Below are 26,170 nucleotides of genomic sequence, written 5' to 3'. Positions count from 1 at the left end.
GTGTGTGTGTGTGTGTGTGTGTGTGTGTGGGGAGAGAGAGAGAGAGAAAGAGGGGTAGGCTTCTCGTATGGAGGCTAATGAATCCAAGGTCTGCAGGTGATAGATCAGGTGCAGAATCTAGATTGAGGAAAAAGCAAGCAAATTTTGCCAGGTTTCTACATGCGTGTCTGCAGTATAGACCACACTCCCTTTCAACTGATTGGCAACTACTCATAGCACATCTCTTGTGGGAATCTTGAACATTGTACTGTAAGGGCTGCATATCTGAGCAGAGTGGAATTAAGGCCTCCATCTTCACTAGAATAGATTGTGTGGGATGATGAGAAGAGCCAGGCTTTGGAGTAATTATGACTTTTAGGCAAGGTACTTCTCTCTGAGCCATTGATAGGTTATCAGGAAATAGCTATATCCCAGTGTGAAAGTTAAATTAGAACGTGTGAAATGTAGATGTTACACACACTTTTTCCCCTGGTTGACACTCAATGAATATTGTTTTCTTCTTTTGAAAGGATAGGCTTGTTTTCATCAGATTTAGCTCTTAAATTGCAATAAAATTTTTTAAAATCTTCATAATGATGCCTCATCTTTATTATAATGTCAGTATATAGCATTTTCAAATATGTAGATTGTCTGTAACATTTGTTAATAAATATAATTTGTTTTTATTTGCTTTTCCTTTTTTTGAAAGATGATTAAACCAAGGAGTTTGTTAACTCTGCATCTTATGATTTACTTTTGAGACTCTCTTGTGCAAATTTCAAAGTGTGTCCCAAGGGTTTGTCCATTGTCCTGGCGATCTTAGTGACAAGAAGTTAGAGAGCCAGTGAGTTTAGATAGCCTGTCAGACAGTGCAAAGCAGGGTCATTCCCATGCTTTTGAAGAGAAAGATCTGTTTTTGTGACTCACTGATTCATTTTCATGTCTGTGCCCCAACCTATTTCTCTAGTTTACTTACTAGTTTGTATTAAGAGGGAATGCTGCTGATCATCTTTTGTACAGATTGTTGTTTGTTGTTGTTATGTGCCGTCAAGTCACTTGCAATTCATAGCAATCCTGAGTACAACAGCTCTGAACCCTGCTGTATCCTGAGCCAACCTCATCATCTCTGACATGCTTATCCCCATTACCACAGTCACTGAATCGATCCATCTCGTCAAAGGTCTCCCCCTCCTGCGCTGTCCCTCCACCCTCCAAAGCATGATGTCCCTCTCCAAGGACTGTTCCCTCCTTGCAACATGTCCAAAGTATGCCAGAGGAAGCTTCAGAATCCTTGCCTCCAAGGAGCAGCCTGGTCTCACCCTCTCTAGGATGAACTTGTTTGTTCTCCTAGCAGTCCGTGGTATATTCAGTTTTCTTCTCCAGCACCACAGCTCGAAGGCATTGATTCTCCTTCTGTTCTCGCTAGTCATTGTCCAGCTTTTGGGATGGATAGCAAATAATTGACCATGGCCTGGATCAGGCACACCTTAGTCTCCAGACTGACATCATAGTTTAGGGGGGGATAAAGTCACATTGGCATAAATACCTCTTTTCTATACAGAATGCTTTTTCTTCCCTCAGAAAAGTAACTTTTGAGAAACAGTGGTTCTATCTGGATAATGTCATTGGCCATAGCTATGGAACCACATTTGAAGTGAGCAGTGGAGGAAGTCTCCAGCCTAAGAAGAGGAAGGAAGAGCCTACTTCAGGTGAGCTGCTCCTGGTGTTTGAAATAGATGTTCTTGAACTGGCTAGTCAGAAGCACAGCAAGCACATCGGTCTAGTTGCTTGTTTGGGAAATCCCAAAAGAAATCTCAACCCATAGTCTAAGAACTATAACTTTATAAGTTTTTGGGCAATTAAAGACCTACACCTGGCTCCATCTCACCATTAATTGGCTCTCTGGCCTTGAGGTAGGTATTTAATCCCCTGATTCCTTGCTGTAGCTTCATCACAAGAGCAGTTTGGTGCCCAGATGATAAGTAACAGCTGCACACTAGTTAGCGTGTAGTAGTGGAATTCAGAGGTCTGACTTTGAGTCCAGCTGGCTAAATTTTAGTTCTGCTTTATCATTTTCCTATGATCCTAAATAAGTTACTGGGTTTCACGAAGCATTAAAGCCTCCTCTGTGGAATGGGATTATAAATAACTTAATACTTGAGTTAGTGCTTTGTATGTATAACTTCTAAAAAACCCCCTAATGTTAGCAAATTGAGTTTGACTCATAGTGACCCTCTACCAGGCTTCTGAGGCTGTAAATCTTTATAGGAAGAGACTGCCCATCTTCCCGGAAGTAGTTGGTAAGTTCGGACCACTAATCTTTGGGTTTGCATCCTGACATGTAGGTATTGCACTGCCAGGGCTCCTTATAAGGGCATATATAAAGGCCTCAAAATTGTAGCTCGTATTTTTCATTAAAATATATTAAAGTTATATATTTTGTTGTCTGTTTGTATATATTTTATGAATGTTTAGATTTTTTATTATGCTTCAAAGTTGTGCTCGGCATGATTAGGCACTGAGATTATAGCAGTTCATAAGTCAGACAGTCTCATAAATTTACTTAGCAGTAGGGAAGAATGAAAACCATCAGCTAGACACGCACAGAGGATTAATTTCAGATAACGCTATATACTGGGGAGATAATGAATCAGGCAAGTGTGCTGGGTCCTGATCGCTTGAGTGAGACTTTGCCAAGATGTTGAGTACATCCCTCCAGGAATCTGCGAGAGTGTTCCAGGCAGTGGCAGCGGCAAGGACTAAAGCTGCGCTGTAAGACCAAACTTGATGTGTTCAGACCAGAGCCGGAAAAAGTGGCTGAAGCCTCAGGGTCGGGAGACAAAAGCCAGTAAAGGTCGATGGGCTGGGTCAGCTACAGCTTTGTATTGTGTGTTTGGAACATATTCTCATTGCTGTGTCATTTTATGGACAGGATAGGTGACCTCGTCTGCATTTATATCAACAGAACTCCAGCGGGGGCAGGAAAAAAAGAGTGAGAATAGTAGTGACAACAGACTAGTTACCCAGGGTGGGGATAGTGGTGCTGGAAGGGCACATTTGTGAGGCTGAGGGTTGCATGTGAATATGGATGTAGAAGATTACAAAGTGATTTCAGATTGTACATATCATAGAGCAGTTTTCTTCCACAGAGACTAAAGAAGCAGGTATTGATAATCGAAATATAATTGATGATGGGAAATCTCAGAAACTTACTCAAGATGACATAAAAGCATTGAAGGACAAGGGCATTAAAGGAGAGGTAACATCCAAAGAATTTTCTGTTTTGTTTATATATTAAGGAAATTGCTTAATTTCTTTTAAAGCAGAAATTTAAGGTAAAATGTAAAAATAATGTTATAGTTGTGTTAGGAGTGTGTTAATGTGCACATGCTATTAGGTGTGTCAGTGATCTTGTCTCGAATGTGCTAGAATGTAAGTGAATGACACCACTGATGTTGGTTGTAGAGAATTTAATAACTTAGCACTCATCAGAACATCATCACTGTTTATTACTGTTCTATTATCCAATGTCTTCAAGAATAGGAGTTTCCTCTACCTATCTGTCTCTTTTTTGGTGTATCTCTGTTCTTTTATTTTGGTTTAATACAAATATTCAAATATAGAGTTAGAAACTATGTCTTTTTGTACGTCTTTGGAAAAAAAGGTATAAGAAACCCCCTAAAACATTGAGTACATTTTCACATTAAAAACATTTGCAGTTATTTGTTGTGTCAAAGTGGTTTCAAAATCTGCTTGAATCTTTGCCTGTAGGAAATAGTTCAGCAGCTAATTGAAAATAGCACAACATTCCGAGACAAGACAGAATTTTCTCAAGATAAATATATTAAAAAGAAGAAAAAGAAGTAAGTAGCTTATGCGTGGAAAGGATGAAAACTGTTACCAAATACTGTTAACCAGTTTTGTTACAAACTGGAACTGGTATTGTCTTTTTCCTTCCTGTAGATACGAAGCTGTCATTACAGTGGTGAAGCCATCCACCCGAATTCTTTCAGTTATGTATTACGCACGAGAACCTGGGAAAATTAAGTACGCTTTATTTCCTTTCAAAAATATAATTGGGGGAAAGAGATCTTTAAGAAAATCTTGGTTTTAAATGTTCTGTGAATTTGCTTACCTGCATCAAGTGCCCTCCTATATTGTAAATTTGCAGTACTTTTATTGTCATTCCCGAAGCAATTGATAATCTCATCACTGTAATGTTTGTTGAACAGACAAGCAAAACTTGAAAAATGATGACTGAAAGACTAGACTTTGCTTAGCTGAAAATAAACGACTCATTCTTGTCTCTCAGCCACATGAGGTACGATACACTCGCCCAGATGTTGACGCTGGGGAATATCCACGCTGGCAATAAAATGATTGTAATGGAGACATGTGCGGGCTTGGTGCTGGGTGCAATGATGGAACGAATGGGAGGTGAGACTTAGCATTTCCAAGTTTAGGAAAGACTCCCCAACCCCCATAGAACTGCAAAGTCTAAAGAATTTAATCTTTTTAAAAAATAGGGTTAGAGTTGCTGCAAAACTGATGAAATGAGCTGAGTGAACCCACAGAGTTCCTGGCCCTGGGTCCTTCCTGCCCTGTTCACATCCCTGTTGGTAGCTGCCCTGTCTGGCCTCAGTATCAATGACATTGATCCTGGAACCTGGGGCTGCCTAGGTCTGCATAGTCTCTTGGGTAGATTGTGCACATGTTATTGGTCTGAATTGAGAGAATTAGGCAGAAAAATCATTTCCCTGAGAGGAGTTGGCTTTTTCTTCCCTGACCCCACAGAAGAAAAACATGATCAGGTTTTTATAGTACATCTACTCCTTACTTATGTTGTTATCTGATGTTTTGCATGTATGATTATAGTAGAAATACATATTTTTATATAAGAAATAGATACGTGTGTATATATATTTGCATATATGTGTACATGAGTGTATGTGTATATATTTATATTGCATACTGACAGCAAATGCCTGATGGTAGTAAACGCTGAGATGTGAGGCAATAGTAATGCTGGCTGTGAGGGTTGGTGGTCACCTGAGCTGGGTCGTGAATCTCAAGGGTTTGGCTATTACGTAACAATACATGTTGGTAGTTATGTATCACCATCATTCCTCATTTTGTGATCCGATGTGGTCATTCTTCATTTTTCCATAATACCAATTTTTGCATTCCAGTTTGGTCTTTAGAATGTAACCATGTCAGTAAGTCAGGAATGGGTGTATTGTCAACTCGAAGTAGACTTCCTTCAGACTCCTTATTTACCTCTTAGGGGATTATATTATCTTCACTGAGGACCCCACCAAACAAAGGAGTCTGCATTATCCTTCAGTCTCTTTTTTTTAAAAAAAAAAAGAAAAAGACAGACTTGCAATTCTCTGTAGGGAACTTGCTGTGCAGACGGAGTCTAGAGACTTATCCATTGTGCAGACGCTTGTTTCTTCTGTCTGTTAAGGTTTTGGCTCCATTATTCAGCTGTATCCTGGAGGTGGACCTGTTCGGGCGGCAACAGCATGTTTTGGATTTCCTAAATCTTTCCTCAACGGTCTTTATGAATTCCCCCTCAACAAAGTGGACAGTCTTCTCAATGGGACCTTTTCATCTGAGATGTTGTCTTCAGAGCCGAAAGACGGTGCTTCAGTTGAAGAAAGTAATGGCATAGTTGAGGGAAAACAGACCTCTGAACAGAATGAAGACAGTGTGGCAGAAGCGCCCGAGAGCACGCTCCCAGAGGAACAGGAAACAATGGAAATTGTTCCTGAGGATCCAGACTACAAGGAACCGAAAGAGAAAGGAAACAAAAAAGATTATGTAAGAATGTCACAGCCCCTGCTACCTCATAATATTCCTGTCAGGTCCTCAGTTGATTTGTCCTTGGAATGGCATTCCCTAAGAAATAGCCAAATAGTTGGGGGGAGAGAGTATTTGTGTCTAAGAAAGAAAATATTTGGAAAAAAAAAGAAATAAAATATTTGGAGAGAGAAAGTGTAAGAGAGAGTGAGTGTGTGTGTGTGTGTGTGTATCTTTAACCGACCATTCATTATATAGGTCGTTTCATGATACCTTTATAATACTTGGGAATTTTTGCATGTTTTTACATACTGGTAAACAACTAACTACGTTAGTCCGTGTTGATAAATATTGTTGAAATGTTTTCACCAGTATATATATATATATATGTATATATGTGTGTGTGTGTGTGTGTGTGTGTGTGTAAATAAAACTGAATGCATTTGATTTAAATGTAAAATTGACTTTTTAACTTTCACAAATTTAATTTCACATATGTTGACACTTGGTGGTATATCAACTAAACTATATAATTATGAAACTTGTCATAGATATCAACTAAAATGATAATTTTAGTATGTTTATATTCTATATTGATGGCATATGATACTTACAGTACTGTTTGTTTTACATTGAGGCAGCTAAAATGGGTTGTATCTTGAGAAGATATCTAGGACGTTTGATAATACATTCTAGTATGTTATAGAAATTTAAGAGATGAGAAATATATACCCAATTACATGTTGGGTAATTTGAGGGGCAGGAATCAAAAGATAATGTCTGTGAATTAGAGTAAAAGTAAAATGGGAGAGAGGAGGAAAGGCTGACTCAGTGACCTCAGTACATCTGTTTCTTGTTGATCTTCTTGAAGACTCAAGAAAAGCTAAGGCGGCAGGAAGAGCAGAGGAAAAGACACATAGAAGCCGCTGCTCTCCTGAACGAAAGAAACGCGGACGGGTATGCTGGCGAACATGGCCGGGAGAGTGCCTGGCGCTCAGGGGCTGCCCCTCACCAGAGAGGTCTTCTCTTCCTGCTTGTCTGCACCAGGTCTAGCAGCAGCAGAGATGAGAATTCTTTCTTAGATTTTTGAGAAAGAAGCCTGGGTCTCATGAGGGTGGGGAACTGCCGATTTGAGAGTAATGAAAGAGGCTGCCAAATGCTACTTCAGAGTTGCTAAGCGCCACGAGTCTATAATTCAGGCTGCATTTCCTGGAGAGTAGTGTGCCATATTTAAAATTTTTTTTCTGGCTTGAATTTCTAGAATGTTCTATTTACGTCCTTTCCCTTCTGTTGAGTCAGGCACATAAATACATGATCATTTTAAGTGCGTTTGAAAACCCGTGCTTCAGTTGGAAGGGGCAGAGAATAATATGTATGTCATTTTCCTTGCAGCTTGATTGTGGCCAGTCGCTTCCACCCCATTCCACTGCTGCTGTCATTGCTGGACTTCGTGGCCCCTTCCAGGCCATTTGTAGTCTACTGTCAGTATAAAGAGGTAAACCCCCAAAGGACTTGGGGGGGGCAGTTTTGGACCTGAACGTTGATTCTTAACCTATTGCCCAGGAGATGATTCTTAAGACTGCTTTTGCTCTCAGCCTCTGTTGGAGTGCTACACAAAACTGCGGGAGAGGGGTGGAGTCATCAACCTCAGACTGTCGGAAACCTGGCTCCGAAACTACCAGGTATGTGTTCTCTCGACCACCACTCCAGTGGGCAGCTCTCCCGGGTCGCTGGTCCCTTAGGGTAAACCGGAACCTATCAACCATGCGTAAACAGTCACAGATCATATTTCACCAAGGCCTTAATATCACTGAAGAAGGAATACTTGATAATCATAGAATCCTCAGGTGAATGAGAGTGTGGCTCTCTCCTTTCTGCTGGGAAATCTTTGTGTCAGGTTTTCAGGATTTACTGATGTGGGCTGTTTCTGTTCAGGTCTCTTGGGAGGCCTATGTCAAGATGTAATGAGGTGCGTAAGAGATACACTGGCAGAAATGGCTTGGAAGGTCAGAGGACGGATAGCCAGAGTAGGGAAGTTCCCTGAGATCACGATGTGGGCCTAATGCAGAAGAGCGAGCAGGCTGAGCCTGCAGTGTTAGCCAGGCTGGCCAGAGCCCCAGAGCAAAGACTGCAGTTTTGAAGTCTAGTGTTGGACAGAACTCATCCATTCCGGGTACCCGTGCTCCCTTACCGCCTGGGAGCAGCCTGTTGGCCCCTCAGGATGTGAATCCACATCCCAGAGGTGCTGCAGGTTTTCCAGCACCCGATCTCCTCATGGACAGTTCTTTCATTAAGGGAGGTGCACAAGTAACAACTCTTAATTTGCTCGAGGTTATAATGACTGTGCTACTGCAAGTGCTTTTGAGAGGGATGCTAGGAGGAAGGGAATGTCATCTTAACATTGCCATGGCAACTGGAGAGAAGACTTCTTGTCCCAGTTAACAGGGTAATACAAACTGGAGGCTGTGTGTATGTGTCCACTAGCTGCTTTTCCATCGACACAGTCCGTCTGTGGCCTTGAATCTTCCTGCAGCCAAGGAAGAAAGTGGGAGACAAGCCCTGAGCACTGTTGAGACCCTGAATGTACCTTTTCTCTACTTGATACTGGCCTCAGCTTGAAAAGAACTAGGGTTTCCATTTCAAATTCCAAAAAGAAAAATCATCTGAGCCCTCTGTTATTCTAATCTACACTGTGAGGAATGAGCTCATTAGGAGTCAGGCCCTAAAGTGTTGAAGAGAGGCTGTGCCATCTGAATGTGGGCTTTACTGCTTGCTGTCACACGTGCTCTGTCTGCTCGGGACTACTGAGTGCCTTTCTGTCTTTATTAGGTTTTGCCAGATCGGAGTCATCCCAAACTGCTGATGAGCGGAGGTGGGGGGTACCTCCTCTCAGGCTTCACTGTTGCCATGGACAACCTCAAAGCAGACACCAGCCTCAAACCCAACACAAGCACTTTAGATTCAGAGAAGACAGAGGAGCCAGCAGCTAAGAAACGGAAATGCCCAGAGCCAGACTCGTAACCTTTAACAAATTGCTTCCGTTTTTGTTCTCAGGCTTTATATACAATTAGTAATTAAAATTTAAATATCATTACTGATTTTTTTTTCGTACCCTAAGAATGTGTCCATACACCTGTTCTTAGGAAGGACGCAAAAGCCTTTTTGTCCATCTCTGACAGCCTGGTTCCATTGTTACAGCCTCAAGCCAGAATACCCAGCCCTTGGGTATGCGCCAGGTATGGCCAGCCACATCCCGTGGAACAAAACTCCTCCAGGTACTTCATGTGGCAATCCTGAGAATTCAGGCAGCCTAAAACCATGTGTACAAGACTGGAATAACATGCACAGTATTGGTATTCGTAAAACTTAGTGGGGTACTGACAGAAAAGAGTTTGTGAAAGAAGCTGCCTCTATTCCTTCTGTTTTTATCAATCCAAGCAATATAAGTGTGTGAGTGTGTGAAATTTGCAGTACCAAAAATTCCCACCCTGTTGCCTGCAGTGGAATGTGTTCCTTGAAAACACTACATTTTATCATTTTAATAGTGGACAAACCTGGGGCAGTTCCGAGTATTTATTTTACACGGGCGCCTAAGAGGCTATCTTTCTTCTCCTACTTGTGTGCATTTACCGAAAAGAATGCATTTATTTGCATTCTTTTAACTTACCAGTCCTCTTATTCTGTGTTCCAAATAAAATGACTTGGATTGGAGTTTAATTGAATACTACACAAGTGGATTTGTTTTTCTCCTTCTAAGAAGATGTAATGATTTTAAATATATGTGTGCATGTTTATATATATATGTGTGTGTGTAATTATATACATACACAGGCATACACATACGATGATTGAGAGGATATACTGATGTATATTAATTTGACATAGACTAGTATTTTCAATGCACTTGAGTCACTCCTTGTCAGATGTTTCAAAAGTGCCTTTTTTGTGGTTATTAATGCTAGTCTCTTGAGCTCTGGCATGACTAGGGGTTAGCCTTTATATACTTTCCCCCCCTGAGATGATATATATTTAAATTCCTTCCTTCTGCAGCAAAAAAAGTTCACTTTCTCATTTGGGTCCTTTGTCCTGTAGAATAGGCTCACTGTGTGTATTATCTAGACCAAATGAGGCCATCCAGTGAGAAGCATCTTGGAAAGAAATGGGGTTTGTTTTTCCTGTAAGCATATGTAATTCTGATAATGGCCAGTGTAATTACCAACCAAGTACAGTTTTTTTTCCCTTTTCTTAATTGCTTTGAAGAATAAAAGTGTTTCCTACTATGGTATGTTGACTTACATCAATGATGATTCATTACTGACTCTCCACTGATTGTGGTTTGTAATTAAGAATACATCTCAGTTGTCTCGTCCCTGGACATGAGATTAATTATGAATGGTTGTCACCCACATGCAGCCAGTCCAATTTGGTCCAAAATCCAATACGTTAGGTCTGGGCAGGTTTCAATAGTGGCTGATCTCTACTAGCCACTGTTACCAGAATTCTCTCCTACTCAGAGCTCAGCCACTTTCCAAATCCCATCCTATTCTCCAAATCCTTGTGCCAGTCTCCTGAGGTGGAAGTCTGGGCCTGAGCTGCCAAGGCCCTGGCGTGCTCAGCTATCTGTCACTGGAAATGATTTGTGGACTCGTCTCATTGGCACAATGGCAAGTTAATTGGTCCCCCCCCCATTTATTTGCTCTGTGAGTACTCTTCATATGTGTCAGTTCCATGTCCTGAAGTCTAGTGTGCACCAGGACCCCCAAAAAGACCGGCTGAACAATTTGACGGACCCCATCCTTGACTTCTGATTCAGCAGGCCTGTGGTGTACCTAGAATTTGCATTTCCCAAGTGATTCTTGGGGAGCTCTGATGGCCTAGTGGTAAGGGGTGCCAACTCGAAGGGACATGGTTCCGATCCACCTGCTGTTCCATGGGAGAAAGTTAGGCAGTCGAGTCCCTTGCAGTTTACTCTCAGAAAACCTGCTGAGGGTCAGTTCTGATTTAATGATACATAACAAGCGATTTTGGTGCCACTGGCCGAGGACCATAACTGAGAACCAGTATCAGATTTACACCTGCACGATGTGATCAGCTGCAAAGGTCGCTGTTCTGGTTGTAAAGTGGCCATCTACCCTTGGGAGAAGAGAATGGGTAATTGACTTCTGATCATCCAGCCTTCAAGAGTTAATGAAAAGGCACTACAGTGAGTAGCAATCACAAGAGTTGTAACATCCATCTTAATTTCTTTGTTGAATTTAGAAATAGTAGTGCTTATTTTTTCTAGCATAAGTACAATAAAATTGTATGAAACAAATTTTATTAGGTAATCATTTATTGGCTGTAAATAGAACCACCACAGTGGAGTATTGTTTTCTTGGATAACTCAAGTCATTGCTGTCCGGTCTGAGTGGACTCTTAGCTCTCCCTCCAGCAGGTTTTCAGAAGCCATAAATCACACAGGAGGACATTGCCCCTCTTTCTCCTGACTCCCTAGGAACAGCTGGTGGATGCAAACCATGTGCCTTTGGATTGGCAGCACAGCTCCAACATTAGGCTCTCAGAGATCCCTTTGTTCCCAGTCTTCTCCCCCCTCATCCCATGTAAGAATGTTGAAAAAAAATTTAGGATGCCTCCGTTTTGCTTTGAAATGTTGGTTGTAAATATTACAATACCCCAAAAATTCCTGTAAAGTTGATAGTTCCTTGCTGCTATAAATGTTTGGGTTTTTTGGAATGTATTTAATACAGTGCAAGAAAGGAATGCACTTACCTTTAACTGAAATGCGGTATTGCTTCTAGAGTAGAAAAACACAAAATTCATTGCTGTCAAGCCGGAACCAAGTCATAGCTGGTTTTTGGAGGCTGTAAATTGCACAGGAGGAGAGTGCCTGTCCTGCAGAGCCACTGGTGAACTCACACCAACGGAGAGGCCCCACTTTTGAGTTAGCACAGAGACCACATCATCTGAGCTCGTGCATTCATTTCTGTAAAAAGTTTCAGGTTTTCTTAGATAGAACATATTAGATGGCTGTGAGTCTTAAGAATAGCTTCTTAAATAGTAGATAACAGTTCCTTTAACATTTCTTTTTCAATTCTCCAAGAAGAGGCATAATCTTTGAAGTGTAAGAAATAATTGATTTTTGGCCCCTTTGTCACAGTTTTAAAGTAACTTGAGCTTTTGGCATTGAGCTGAGATGTGAAAACTAAGACTGGAAGGTGCTCCATTGTTCTTTGCAGAACCTCTCCCAGGAGTCAAAAATCTGAGAACCATTTGTGTAGATTTTTAAGTGGCTGTCAGGGCAGGCAAAGAAAGAACAGTTTTGTGACTTGGGAAAGTTAAATTTCAAGATCCCTGAAATTTTATTAGAACACAAAAAATCAACCCACTACTGCCCAGTCAGTTCCCTCCATCAAGGTTTTGCAGCTATAAATCTTCACAGGAGGAAACTGCCCATCATCCTCCAGTGTAGCAACCAGGAGATTCAAAACCACAAACTTCGATCAGAGGCTGAATATCCCCAGTGCTTATTTTGTGCTGCTTTTGTGCTACTGGCAAAAAGAAATAGTTGTAGCCTCAAAGCTTAACATTTTATGTGGTTCTTGAAGGAAAAGTAGCAAGTGGCTGTTAAAATAGTAGGAACTGCAAGAATGGGACAGAAAGGCAGCACATTGGCGCCATCACAATGGGGAACTGGACTGTGGTGAACAATTAAGAGATGGCATGTGAGATCCAGGGACCCTTATTCTTCCAAAGCGGCTGGCAGATTCGTCACACCTGATTCTCTTCTTGGGTGATAGGGTATGTTGGGTTTTTTATATTTTTAACACGTCTAATAATTTTCCATTTCTGGGGTCCTACTCTCCTGGTTCACACCCCTACCCCACTCCCCCCACCCCACTTTTGGGATGTCTCTGTTGTTGGTTTGGATTAGAAAGATGGTGAAACTGCCCAGCTGCCTTGCCATAAGGAGCTGGATGGATAAGATCGGCCAGTATAATTTTTCAAGGAACCCTGGTGGCACACAAGTTAAGGTCCTGACTGCTAACCAAAAGGTCAACAGTTTGAATCCATCTGCTGTACAGGAGACAGATGAAACTGTCTGCTTCTGTGAATATTCACAGCCTTAGAAACCCTGTCGGGCAGTTCTGCTCTGTTCTACACGGTCCGTAGGAGTCCATGGCATTGGGTTTGATGTCACCACGTATTAAACCCTAAGAACCCAGTGACAGGAGTGTCCCCATTTTACTGATGAACCCAGAGAGGAAAGTAACTTGCTCGAAGTTACACAGCTGATTACTAATGAAATGAGAGTTCCTTATAGGGAAGAAATGAGACAGGGTCTGAAGGTCCAGTGATTGGTCTGGACCAGTCCAAATGTGCTGATTCCCAGTCCATTATGTAGGATTGTTGTTTTGGTCCCCCCCCCCCCTCCAGTATCTAGACTTGTTTCCCTGTCTCAATTCTGAAAAATGACCCTCTAGAAAGTAATGTCTCCTGATTGCTGCTGCTTTTTTCTTGCGCGTGTGTGTGTGTGTGTGTGTGTGTGTGTGTGTGTGAGTGAGTGAGTGAAATCGGATCTGACTGGTACAGGAGGAGATTGTCCCTCCTTCTCCAGCAGAGCATCTGGTAGATTTGAACCGCTCACTTCTGGGATTGCAGTGCAGCTTCTTGCCACTAGGCCACCAGAGCTCACCTTTTATTGCTTTCTTAACTTCTTTTTTAAGCCTCTGTAATCTCTCTCCATCTTGGAGCAGCGGTCTTTCCCTTCCCTCTTCCTCTTTATATCTGGCACAGTCTTTTACTCCAAATGATTTCCATTTTCTCCCCTGCATTCAAAAGATAAGTAAATCCCAGTGCCATCTTTTAGAAGTGACTTGAAAGGATGGTTTTGCATCCCTCTCAGCCCCAAAGAAGTGGAGAACACATGACACTCTTGGTCTCAAGTGAATCTTTTATTATTTCAAACTGAAATAGATATTTTTTTTTCAAGGACAGTTAAGTATCACAGTCATTGTCACAAGCATAGTAATATGTCTGTTTCGCAAGAATATATACTACAAGTCATGCTATTCATTTCAACAGCATTCTGGCAAAATATCAAAGACATTTTCAATTGTGTCATATATTTAATAGATAGTAGAGTCTATCTACTTTCTGACTCTGGGTAAAGAAATGATGCCTTTCAGTGAAGTGCTGAAGAGGACTGCTTAGTAAACTTGCTGGGTACTCCGAGGTCCATCAGCCCCTGCGGTTACCACTGAACTTCTCAGCTATTTTCTGCAGTTCCAGATCCATCGCAGCCAAGTTTTCAAGTTCTCTTTGCTGGAAAATAACAGAGTCAAGGCATGAGATCCTGTGTCAGTTTAAAGAAATATGAACAGAAAAGGGAATTTTAGGTCAGCATCATTGTGGAACTTGATAGAAATGCAGATTCTTGGCCCAGAGGTGACGAATCAGAAACCCTGGGGTCTGGGAATTGAGCTTTTAACCATGTAAGTCAGATACACATTCAACTTTGAGATGCGTTGACCTACAAAATATCAGGGGAAGAAACTGAGCAGATAAAGCTCTGATAATGTTATTGCTTTCAGATTTAAATTTCTGATTGTCATCAAGTTTGAATAGCTCCTTTTTTTTGAACTTGCAAGGAGGGGGGGAAACACAATCTCAAACCAAGCCCAAAACTTCCAAATACATTTTGCCTCATAGTAACCCCACAGGACAAAGCAGAACTGCCCCATGGTGTTTCGAAGGCTGCCATCTTTGTGAAAGCAGAAGGCCACGTCTTTTCCCACAGAGTGCTTCCTGGGTTACAACTGCTGCCCTTCCAGTTAACAGCCAAGTGGCAACAGAGCCCCTCAGCAATAGAGCAAAACAAGGAATTTCTTTATCATTGCTCTCCCGCCCTAGGAAACTCTGATGCATAATCATAGAAGCAAGGAGAAAGCTCCAGATCAGGAGTTGTCAACCTTAGGTAAACAATTGGAGTCATCTGGAAACGTTAAAATCCTGCCGGCCAGGCAGCACAGAGTCCCAATTAAGGGATAGGCTCCAGACACCAATTTGGTTTTTCACGCTCCCTGGGTGATTCAGATGCACAGCCAGGATTGCAAACCACTGCATGAGGGAGAGGCGAGTATGTGAACAACTGCTGGAAATCAATCCCAGAGGCAGTCTTCACTCTTTGGGGTGCTTTCTCATGATGAGTTCATCCTCCCCACTATTTGCCCATTGCTGTCTTGGGTGTCCGTTATTAACACGGACCATTTTAAGTTAATTGCAAAAAAAAGCCCCAGACTGTACCTCTTCCTCTGTTAGAACTCTCTGGTCCACGCGGTCCCTCTCGTCTTCTGCTGCCTGGCGTGTGGTCAGCTGATCGTCAGAGTCATAGAAGTCTGGGAATTCTGCTGCCTTCTTCCTGTAGTGAAGGAGCTGGTCCAGCTCGGCCACTCTGTCGTACTGCCTTTTCAGATCCAGCTTGGGGGGCCTCGCTAGGTTTCTCTTCTCATAGCCCCAGTTCATGTCCTCCACAAAGGGTTTTCTCTCCCACCACTCGTAGTTGTATTCTGGGAAGAAACTTCTCTCATTGAAAGTCAACCCATTCTCCTCATCACCCTCAAGAAAATCGTCATCCACGTTGTCCTTTCTCTCAAAGCGGCTGCTCTTCCACTGGGTAGGATCATAGTATGGGTTGAGCAGCTCCTCTAACCGCTTCCTCTTGTCCCGGTGGGAAGCAGGCGGCTTGTCTTGAAGGCGAGCTGCGCCTCTGTTGTCCTCAGTGTCTTGCAGGTCCTCCTGCTGCTGCTGCCACTTGCCTTGGGCTCCTTCACCATCCCCCCTGCCATAGCCGAGGTAACTTCTGTCCTCCTCATCCCACTCACGCGGGGTGTACCTCTTTGCCTTGTCCACCTGGCTTTCTTTAACGTGGTAGTATCCTTCTCCCAAAAACCTCTTCTCCTCTCTGGTGTCAGGGGCAGAATTAGCACCTGGCTTCCCTCCCCTGCCTCTGTGGTGTCCCCTTCTCTCTGCATAGCCCCTTTCCTCCTCACTTCCCTCCTCATAGCCATGCCCCATGTCATCAAGCTCAGAGCTGGGGCCACGTCTCTTGTCCTCCTCCTGACTCTCCTCGAGGTGAGGCCTTGGTACCCGGTACTCCTCACTCCCTCTGCCTCCATGTTGCTCCCCTCCCAGGTCCTCAGGAGCCTGGACATTGGGATGTCTTTCTTCTGCGTAGTCAGGTTCTTCCTCTGAAGCCCTGGAGTGGGGTGCGTGATGGTCCCTCTTTTCCCCTACACCGGCCATCCCCACGTTTGACTCCTCAGACCTCTCAGGGGAAGGTCTCTTTTCCCCAGAGGGAGCCTTCCCTTCCTGGGAGGACCTGTCAGGTCTGCTCCTCCCATGGTGGTGTCTGGGCCTCAGGCGGCGTTTGGTCAGCTCAGAGCTGGTGTCTTCCTCACTCTCCTCCGATGCTTCTCGGCTTCCCGGCTGGCTTTCAGACTCTTGGGGCCAGTTCTCCTGGCTCCTGTCCATCTCTTGACTCTCCTGACCGTTCTCCCGGCTGTGTGTCTCCTCCCGGCTGTGTGTCTCTTCTTCCAAGTGTCTTGCAGACTCTTTGTCATACCTACTCACTGACTGCTCTTTAACTGCTGCTTGGTTTCGTTTGTTGAGAAAGGTACTTTGTGTCTCTTCTGACTTGCCAAGGTGCCTCTCCTCACTGCTGTCTCCCCTCTGCTCCCTTTTCTGGGATTTCTCTTCTTCCTCTTTCCCCTTGTCCTCTTCCTTGCTCTTTTTAGGAAAGTGTGTCTTTGCTTCTTGACCCTCGGAGGGATAAAGGATCCGTTGGGGCTCTCCTGCCTCTTCTCTGCTGTGCCCACCCTCCGGTGCCCACTTCTCTTTGTTTTTCTTTGCTAGGTCTTGGCTGTCTTCACCCTTGGGGGCTCTCACTTCCTCCCCACCTGAAGGTGTGTGGGCCTCGAATGTGTCAGCTGAGTCTCTTAACAATCTTACTTCAAACTTTTTGTTGTCATTTTCACTTTTGTCTTCATCTTTAATCTCTTTTCCACCTAGAATAAAAATACAAAAGAGTAAGTATTGTCTTCACACTCATGTAGTTCCACAAATACCAGCCTATATAAGCCCTAAATAAAACCATACTACCCAAAACACTAAAAGTTGCCTGGGTAGTTTGTCTTTCTTTCCTTGCTGTGTACCCTCAAATCAGATCTGACTGGTACAGGAGGAGATTGCCCCTCCTTCTCCAGCAGAGCATCTGGTGGATTCCAACTGTGCACCTTTGGGATTGCAGTGCAATTTCTTGCCACTAGAATACCAGAGCTCCCTGGGTAGTTTTGTTTTTGTTCTTTTTTTTAAAGGAAAAGCCATTTCTTTTTTTTATTTTATTATTTTTGTGTGTGTGTACCGTCAAATCGGATCTGACTGGTACAGGTGAAGATTGTCCCTCCTTCTCTAACAGAGCATCTGATGGATTCAAACTGCGTATCTCTGGGATTACAGTGCAGCTCCTTGCCACTAGGCCACCGGAGTCTCCCTAGGTAGTTTTTTTAGGTTATATAAATTAGGTTATAATTTACTCAGATTCCTTTGGAAAAACAAAGGACTTAAAGTTTTCTTGGCTATGATTAATTCTAACAATAAACACAAATCTTTGTATTTTCATAGTATACAACCCACACCTTTCATCCTGTTCTGTTGTACATAGAACCACTATGAGCCAGAACTTACTTGGCAGTGTAACAACCACCATCAAGGATCAAAATGAAGGGAGCTCTGGTGGTCTAGTGGCAAGAACCTGCACTACAATCCTGAAGGTGCAAGATTTGAATCCACCAGATGCTCTGCTGCAGAAAGTGGGGCAATCTCCTCCTGAACCAGTCGGATTTGATTTGATTATACAAAACAAGAAAAACAAACAAAAATAATAAAAATGAAATCTAGGAGTGTATTTATGCAATGTTACCACCTAGAAGACAAAGAAAGCTTAGGATATATTCAGCTCAGACTTCTCTTTTTGCAGATAAGGATCAAAGAAGTGTAATTCTAGATCATTCTTTCCATATTCACCTTAAGTAGTAGTTGAAAAGTGAACTAGCATGACTGGTTCCAGCTATACACATTAAGCCAAAACAGGATATTTCAGAATATGTGTGTATTTAAAAAATTAGTATTTATAATCTAATCTACATCAACTGTGTAGGATCAGTCTAACAGTAGTGACCATGACAGTGAAAGCCATCTGGAGGGGAAATTTCTTCACTGAGAAAATGGCACAATGACCTTCATCCAGGTCCTGTTCATCCACTGTCTTCTCAGATGCTCATGAAGAAGGATGCCCTTCAATATTCTGAAGTATCTTCATGTTTCATGACTCAACAGAAAATGTCACAAGTGATACTTTAATAAATAGCTTTCTCCCCAACTTTTTTCCAAAGGTTGATAATTCATTTACTACATTTTCCTTGGCTAAAGAGTGCCCCATAAAAGGAGATATGCAGCTAGAAGTTTGAGTTGCCAGTTGGGAGGTCTTGGATGTCCACTTAGGTCACTGAGATCAAGTAGGAAGCCTGATGCTCAGCTTATTCTGGGTCTACAACTCTGCTGTCCATAAAGAGGGTCTTCAGCCCTTTGTGCCTATTAAGCATCTGAAATCTGAATTGTCCAAACCGAAATAAGTATAAGATACACACCGGAATTGAAGACTTTAAATGAAAAAGAAAAAAAATTGAAATTAGCTCAGCAATTGTTAGATCGATTTGTTGTTGTTAAGTGCTGTTAAGTCAATTATGATTCTCAGCAACCCTATGCACAAAAGATCTAAACCTTGCCCTATCTTGTGCTATTCTCACAGTCTCTGCCATGCTCCAGCCCATTTTGGTTTTTTTTTATTATTAAATTTTATTAATGTCAATGAACATTTACAGAGATTTTGGGTTTCCATTCATTCATTGTTGCACTATTTTCTCTACCCTCCTCCTTATTCTTTTTGTGTGTGTGCATGTACTGTCAAATCGGATCTGACTGGTACAGGAGGAGATTGCCCCTCCTTCTCCAGCAGAGCATCTGGTGGATTTGAATCGTGCACCTCTGGAATTGCAGTGTAGCTTCTTGCCACTAGGCCACCAGAGCCTGCCTCAAGCCCATTTTTGTAGTCCAAATATTATACTTTCTTCATACCTATTCAATCATTGCCACAGTTGGACTAAATAAAGAACAATGTAGCATCAGGATTTGAGAAAGCCTTATCAACAACCACCTTATGCAGATGATACAGCCTTGCTTGCAGAAAGCCATAGGACTTGAAACTCTTGCTGCAAAAAGTCAAAGACTACCACCTTCAATGTGAATCACATCTCAACACCAAGAAAACAAAAATCCTCACCACTGAATCAATAGGCATCATCATGATAGATGGAAAAAAAGATTGACATTGTCAGCAATTTCACCTTACTTGGATCCACAATCCACATACTTGGTACCAGTGAATAAATCAAAAGACTTGTTGCATTGGGAGAATCTGTTGTTAAGGACCTTTCCAAAGTGCTAAAGAGTAATGAGGTCAGTTTCAAGAGTAAAGTGTACTAATCAAGCCTTAGTCTTTTCAGTTACTTGCTATGCATCTGAAAATTGGACAGTGACTAAGAATGACAGAAGAAGAATCGATGCCTTTGAGTTGTGGTTCTGGAGAAGAGTACTGACTATTCCATAGATTGCTGACCAAGGTGCTTAGAGGCAAGGATGGTGATACCTCATCTCACATACTTTGTGCCTGTTGTTGGGAAGGGCCAGTTTTTGGAAAAAGACATTATCCTGGGAAAGGTAAGGGATCAGTGAAAGAGGAAGACTCTCAACAAGATGGGCTGACACAGTGACTGACACAGTATCAAGTATATCAGAAATGGTGAGGATGGCACAGGATAGGGCAAGGTTCAGATCTGTTGTTAATAAGGTCGCTATGAGTTGTAGGTGACTTGATGGCACCTAACAACTACTAATACAGAAGGTAATTCTTCCCCAGTTGCACTTTGAGTGCCTTCCAACTGGAGGGACTGATCCAGCATCATACTAAACAACATTCTACTGCTGTCATAAGGTTTTCAAGGGCCTGTTATTTCAGAGGTGGAAGGCCAGTCAGTCTTGCTTTTTAGTCTCAAAGCTCTACTGAAACCTGTACACCACGAGGGACCCTGCTTATATTTGAAACACTGGTGGTAGAGTGTCCAACATCTCAGCTCCATGCAAATCACAACTGCACAGCAAACCTACAGACAAGTGGTGGTTATATCAATTGTTGTTATGTGCTGTCGAGTCACTTGTGACTCATGGCAACCCTTTGTTCAACTGCTCTGAACGCTGCTGTCTTAAGCCAAAGTTAAGTGTCTCTGACACACCTACCCCCATTTCCCAGGTCACTGCGACTGTCCCTCTACTATCCAAACATGATGTCCCTCTCCAAGGACTGGTCACACTTTGCAACATGCCCAAAGTATGCTAGACAGAGCTTCAAAATCCTTGCCTCCACGGAGCAGCCTGGTTTCACTCCCTCTTAGAATTCCAGGGTCTATTCAATACTCTTCTCCAGCACCACAGCTTAACGGCATCAACTCTCCTATCACACGTAGTCTTTGTCCTTGTTTCTGATGTATAGCAAGTAACTGCGAAGATCATGGCCTGGATCAGGCGCACCTTAGTCTCCAGACTGACATCACTGCACCTCAGTAATCTGGAGAGGTCCCTGACAGCAGATTTTTCCAATGCAATTTGTCTTTTGATTTCCTGGCTGCTGGTACCAAGAGTGTTGACTGTGAAGTCAAACAAACTAAAGCTGTTAACAATCTCAATCTTTTCCATAATGATGTTGCCAATTGGCCCAGTGGTGAGAATCTTTGTTTTCTTGATGTTTCACTTCAAGGCTATTGCATTATTGAAGGCTGCAGTCCTTGCCCTTCTGCAGTAAGTGCTTCAGGTCCTCCTCAATTTTAGCAGGCAAGGTTGCATCATCTGCATAATGGAGGTTTTTGATGAGTCTTTCTCTACTCCAGATGCCACATTCCCTCTCATAGACCCCAGCCTCCCAAATGATCTGTTCCACATATAGATTGAAAAGGTACGGAGACAAACCCTGGCATAGACCCTTCTTGATTTTAAACTATGCAGTGTTTCCTTGCTCTGTTCTGAAGATGATGACTGCCTCCTAGTCCAAGTATAGGTTCAAGTGTTCTGTATTCCCATTTTTCCCCAGAGTCAGCCACAATTTATTGTGATTCACACAGTCAAATGCCTTTGCACAGTCACTAAAACACAGATAGACATTCCTCTGGTGCTCTCTGCTTTCAGCCAAGATCCATCTAACATTAACTATACTATCTCTAGTACCACAGCCTCTTCTAAACCCAGGCTGTACATCTGGCACTTCTCGGTTGATGTGTTGTTCCAGTCATTTTGGGATCATTTTCAGAGGAATCTTGCTTTCATGTGATATTGATATTGTTTGTTCATTTACGCACTCTGTTGGGTCACCTTTCTTTGGAATGGGAACAAATAAGGATCTCTTCCAGTCAGTTGGCCATCTTGAATGAATATTTGTAAAATGGAGAGAAATAATTGGTTTCTTTTGTAAAGATGCCCTAAAAGAGTGGCTCCATGTATGTTCCTCTCTGCTTAGAGTCCAAACTGGCATGCTAACATTTTCATGTATTTCAAGGAAACGAGATTTTCATCTTTCAACCCAGGCATCTAAAGGGGAACACCCATTACCAGCTCCTTTTCCTCTGGTGTAATAGTAGCTGTGTGTCCTGCAATGAGGTGAGGCTATTCAGTAGACAAGGGTAAGGCAAGGAGGTTTTGGGCGGATGTGATGTCATTCCAAGAGGCAGCCGAAAGAGCCAATCAGAAAGGAATTGGCTTCCAAAGTCAGAGGCTGAGTGACCCCTTACATGGGCCACAAGTGTTCTCAACAGAAGTATATGTATGTATGTATTTAGTAGTATGTAGTTAGTTAACTTTAATGAAGACTTAGCATCTTGTGCTTTAAGGCTTAGTACTTCCTGCTAAATTTGGCTTACACCCCCCGGAAGGGCTGTCATTAGTGACACAGTCATCTCAATCTGTAAAATGTGATGCTCATTTTTACTTTCAAATAATAAAAAGAAATGTACCCTCATCCTAACTCAAGTGAAAAGAAAGGGAAATGTATGTCCATCCCTAATTTTCATGCTATAAAGCTTGGCCAAAGGGATTGATTCTTTTTTAAAAAAATTTATTATTTTTTTTGTGTGTGCTATCAAATCGTATCTGACTGGTACAGGAGGAGATTGCCCCTCCTTCTCCAGCAGAGCATCTGGTGGATTCAAACTGCGTACCTCTGGGATGGCAGTGCAGCTTCTTGCCACTAGGCCACCAGAGCTCCCAAAGGGATTGATTCTTGTTCTCTCAGAAGTTAGACCATATGTTCCCTATGATTTCTTTAGGCTTGCCATAAAACGTGGTGATTCTTCCTACCCTCACAATGTCCATTTACTCATTAAGTAGCCGCTGGCCCAAGAAAGTAGGAATGGTAATGGAATGTCGTGGGAGGAAGGTCACACAATGGAATTCATGAATCTATCCGACTAAATGCTGCACCTTCTTCTAAGAAGACCTGTGAGCAGCAGTGAGAAAATAAAAATAGGACCAAGCTGCAAACTGGTCACCCAGAGGTGAGTTTTGATTGGCCTAAAAAATGTTTTTAAATTTTAAAGAAATTGGAAGGAAATCGTTAGATACTGTTGCTGTTGTATCCCGTTGAGTCAGAAGTGACCCACAGCTGACCCTCCAGTGGGTTCTCAGAGGCAGTTCGTGGATCTCAGAAAAGAACGGAAAACTACACAGTGAGTTGGATATGGGGAAAATGAACAAGAGAGTGCTGTCTTCCATATTAATGGAGAACACCCCTGGGTCAGAATACTGTGGAGATATATGGCTGCTGCAGGTGTGGGATCTTTTCAGGAGCAATCAGACAAAGTGTCTCTTAACATTCCTTTCTAAATCCAGAGGCCGAGGGATGAAAGACACCTTGACACTGTGTGATCTTTCCTCTTAACTTCAACTAATTTGTAAACTCACCAAAAAGAATCATGAATGATTTTATAAGAAGTGCAGTAGTAATTGAAGACATTTTCCTTTCCCTCTTAAATAAAATAATTAAAATAATTTACAACTTTACAGAGCTCTGGTAGCCTAGTGGCAAGAAGCTGTGCTGAAATCCCAAAGGCACATGGTTCAAATTCACCAGGTGCTTTGTGGAAGGAGGATGGGCAATCTCCTCTCATGTGATTTACTCTCTTAAAACCTGCCAGAAGGTCAGCTATGGATCTATTCTGACCCGATGACACACAACAACAATTTACAACTTTGGCTATCTACAGTGTCATAGTAATTGTATAAATGTTGCCTCTAAATTCATCCCTGTAATAGCCTACTGAGGGAGCTGTGGTGGCCTAGTGGTAAGAATCTGCACTGCAATCCCAAAGGCACACTGTTCTAATCCAACAGCTTCTCCGGGGGAGAAGAATGGGTAATTTCCTCCAGTGCAAGGCCCCTGAAAGCCTCCTGGAGGGTCAGCTATGGGTCAGTTCCAACTTAGTGGTACCCAACAACACAACAATACCACACAGGAGGAGACTGCCTAACCTTCTCCCACAGAGCACCTGGTGGATTGGAACCACGTACCTTTGGGTTGCTCTGTGGGAGAAAGACAGGCAGTCTCCTGTGTGGTGTTGCGGCTCCCTATCACTAAACCACCAAAGCTCTCTGATTTATATACTAGAAAACATAACTTAAAATCTTGTTGTTGTTATGTGCCATCAAGTCGACTATGACTCACCACGACCCTATACATAATAGCTCTGAACCCTGCCCTAATCCTGAGCCTCTGACACAACTACCCCCATTACTCCAGTCACTGAGTCAATCCATCTCGTCGAGGGTCTTCTTCTCTTGCACTGTCCCTCCACCCTTCCAAGCATGCTGTCCATCTCCAAGGACTGGTCCCTCCTGGCAACATGCCAAAAGTATGTGAGACAGAGCTTCGCAATCCTTGCCTCCAAGGAGCAACTTACGCTTTATAAACTTTCACTCAAATCACATTCTCTCTCTCTCTCTCACACACACACACACACCCATTACAAAATGAAAATAATAAAAAGGAAAACAGGTATTTGTAACTTCTGAAAAATCTGAACACAGGTTCTATTTCTTCACAATAGTGAGAACTGAGGAATATCTGTTCTCTCTCAGGAAGGGCACATGCCCTCCAGTTGGGAGTCACTTACTGTCCTGCCCTATTCCATTATGTGATCTGGCTGGCCTGTGAATCTGCAGCCCCAGGGGAACCCTTTAGCCTGCCTCATCTCAGCATTCTATTACTCACTGAGTATAATATTTCCAGAGTCTTTATAGACATGTGTCCTCTGACTTGTCCTTTGAAGTTCATCATCAAGTACTGTCCCCTCATTTTAATTTAAAGAAACAGGCCCAGAGAAGCAAGGGTTCTTCTGCAGGGTCACCAGCCTTTAAGCTGTGGTGCTGGAGAAGAGCACTGAATATACCATGGGCCTCTAGGAGAGCCAAACAGGTTTATATTAGAGAGGGTGAAACCAGCCTGCTTCTTTGAGGCAAGGATTCTGAAGCCCCGTCTGACATACTTTTGGCATATGACCAGTCCTTGGAGAGGGACATCATGTTTGGGAGGGTGGAGGGGACAGTACAGGAGGGGAAGGCCCTCGATGAGATGGATTGATTCAGTGACTGGGGTTATGGGGGTAGGTGTCTCAGAGACAATAAGATTGGCTCAGGATAGAGCAGGGTTCAGAGCTGTTATACCTAGGGTCGCTATGAGTCGCAAGTGAGTCAACAGCACATAACAACAACAACATGGACTGGGAGTCACATTTTCTATCTAGTCAGCTAGTTAATATCCTTTCTTCTATATTATGCCCTTAAGTCTATTTGGAAGCAAAGTGGAAAGGGGCGTGGAGGGAGCAGCGGCAAGAATCCTTGCAGGAACACAGGACTGTCTGCAGTGCGGATGCTTACTTTTCTTCAGGATTTGGCGGCACTCTGGAGTGATGGGTGGAGCGCTGGACTTTGACAGAGCATTTGAAAGGACTTCGATGATGCATTGAGCCACCTGAGGAAAAACGCAAAAGAAAGTTTGCAGAAGCTGGAGGCCTTGGGGGCATCTTGTCCACCCAGAACTGCTGGAAGAGAGACTTGATTCTGCGGCCTGAGCAGATGCAGAATACACAGGGCACAAGGTCCAGGACAGCAAAGAACTAGCCAATACATGAAGACCAAAAGGGGGCGCCTCTACACACAACAGTGCAAGAAATTGCTGGTTTGAGGGTACCCTGAGAAAGCAAATAAACACCCATTTAGGAATGTATTTTGAAGAAAAGATGTGTGGTGACACAGTTATTCTTGAGGTCATGAAAACATCCAGGAGGGATGTGGGATCCCAGACATGAAGGGCACCCTTCATTTCCATAGCCTTAGGGTTGAATTTATGGACTTGTAAGCCTATTATTGTCAGGGGTGGTTTGAATGGTAGATCAGTGAGCAGGAGAATTCAGTCTAGGTGAAGACATATTTTGACTTACCATTTCCTCATTGTGATTCCTGTTGTCCACTGGCACAGAACAGACAGCTTTGAAGGGGGGAAAAAAAAGAATTAGAAAAACAGTGTGATCTCAAACTGACAAAACAATGTGGATGTTACTTGTACAAAGGAGCAGAGTTAGAGCTGAACAGACAGACTTGAGGAAGACTGCCAGAGGAGTCAGGATACATAGACCCTAACCAGTTGGGCAATCACCCAGAGAAAGTGAGGTCTGTATGGGTTGAAATAAGAAGGGAAAGGGGACTTCAGGATTATATATAAAATTAAAAAACTCAGCACTCATAAATAAGAGACTTGGGGGGGTGACAGAAATGTTCTCTCTCTTGACTGGAATATTGGTTATACAGCTCACAACTAATATAATTCTACTCTTAAGATTGGTATATTTCAATGATGAATTGGTCTATTTCATTATACTTCAATTTAAAAGAATTTAGACTCCACCAACATTTCAACTAAAGCTTCAAGTCACCCTTCTATCTCCCATCTAACTGAGTGATTAACTATGTAATCAGTTTTATTTGGAAGTGGGAAAATTTTACTGTTCTGTGGTTCAAATCCACCAGCTGCTCCACAAGAGAAGGATGGGCAATCTCCTTCCGTGTGATTACTGCCTCTGCAAACCCGCTGAAAGGCCAGCTATTAGTTTGTTCCTACTCAATGATATACACAACAACAGGTATTATCAAGAATATATTATATATCCAAGAATATATA

At 42.7% G+C, this 26,170-nt stretch overlaps 2 protein-coding genes across 3 annotated transcripts in view; one reads left to right on the top strand and one right to left on the bottom strand.

The window, feature by feature from the left end:
- TRMT6 (tRNA methyltransferase 6 homolog (S. cerevisiae)) overlaps positions 1-8,892 on the top strand; it is an 11,530-nt gene extending 2,638 nt beyond the window's left edge. Inside the window, exons 2-11 of one of the 2 annotated variants that reach the window (XM_006894231.1) lie at positions 1,561-1,688; positions 3,129-3,238; positions 3,751-3,842; positions 3,943-4,026; positions 4,292-4,416; positions 5,447-5,802; positions 6,653-6,738; positions 7,174-7,276; positions 7,377-7,463; positions 8,611-8,802. In XM_006894231.1, the coding sequence (XP_006894293.1) occupies positions 1,561-1,688; positions 3,129-3,238; positions 3,751-3,842; positions 3,943-4,026; positions 4,292-4,416; positions 5,447-5,802; positions 6,653-6,738; positions 7,174-7,276; positions 7,377-7,463; positions 8,611-8,802 (1,363 nt within the window). Of the gene's footprint in view, positions 1-1,560; positions 1,689-3,128; positions 3,239-3,750; positions 3,843-3,942; positions 4,027-4,291; positions 4,417-5,446; positions 5,803-6,652; positions 6,739-7,173; positions 7,277-7,376; positions 7,464-8,610 lie in introns of both variants that reach the window. The other variant, XM_006894232.1, reaches the window with a different exon arrangement.
- Positions 8,893-14,019: 5,127 nt separating this feature from the next.
- The window catches only part of CHGB (chromogranin B (secretogranin 1)), a 17,565-nt gene continuing 5,414 nt past the window's right edge, over positions 14,020-26,170 (bottom strand). The window contains exons 2-5 of the mRNA XM_006894230.1: positions 25,434-25,480; positions 24,871-24,964; positions 15,085-16,844; positions 14,020-14,103 (exon numbers count right to left, since the gene is read on the bottom strand). Of these exons, the coding sequence (XP_006894292.1) occupies positions 14,020-14,103; positions 15,085-16,844; positions 24,871-24,964; positions 25,434-25,480 (1,985 nt within the window). The remainder of the gene's footprint in view (positions 14,104-15,084; positions 16,845-24,870; positions 24,965-25,433; positions 25,481-26,170) is intronic.

The sequence above is a fragment of the Elephantulus edwardii genome, unplaced genomic scaffold (genome assembly GCF_000299155.1).
Source record: "Elephantulus edwardii isolate Elephantulus edwardi_28Jun2011 unplaced genomic scaffold, EleEdw1.0 scaffold00138, whole genome shotgun sequence".
Taxonomy (NCBI): Eukaryota; Metazoa; Chordata; class Mammalia; order Macroscelidea; family Macroscelididae; genus Elephantulus; species Elephantulus edwardii.
This window is presented reverse-complemented; position numbering and strand designations above follow the sequence as displayed.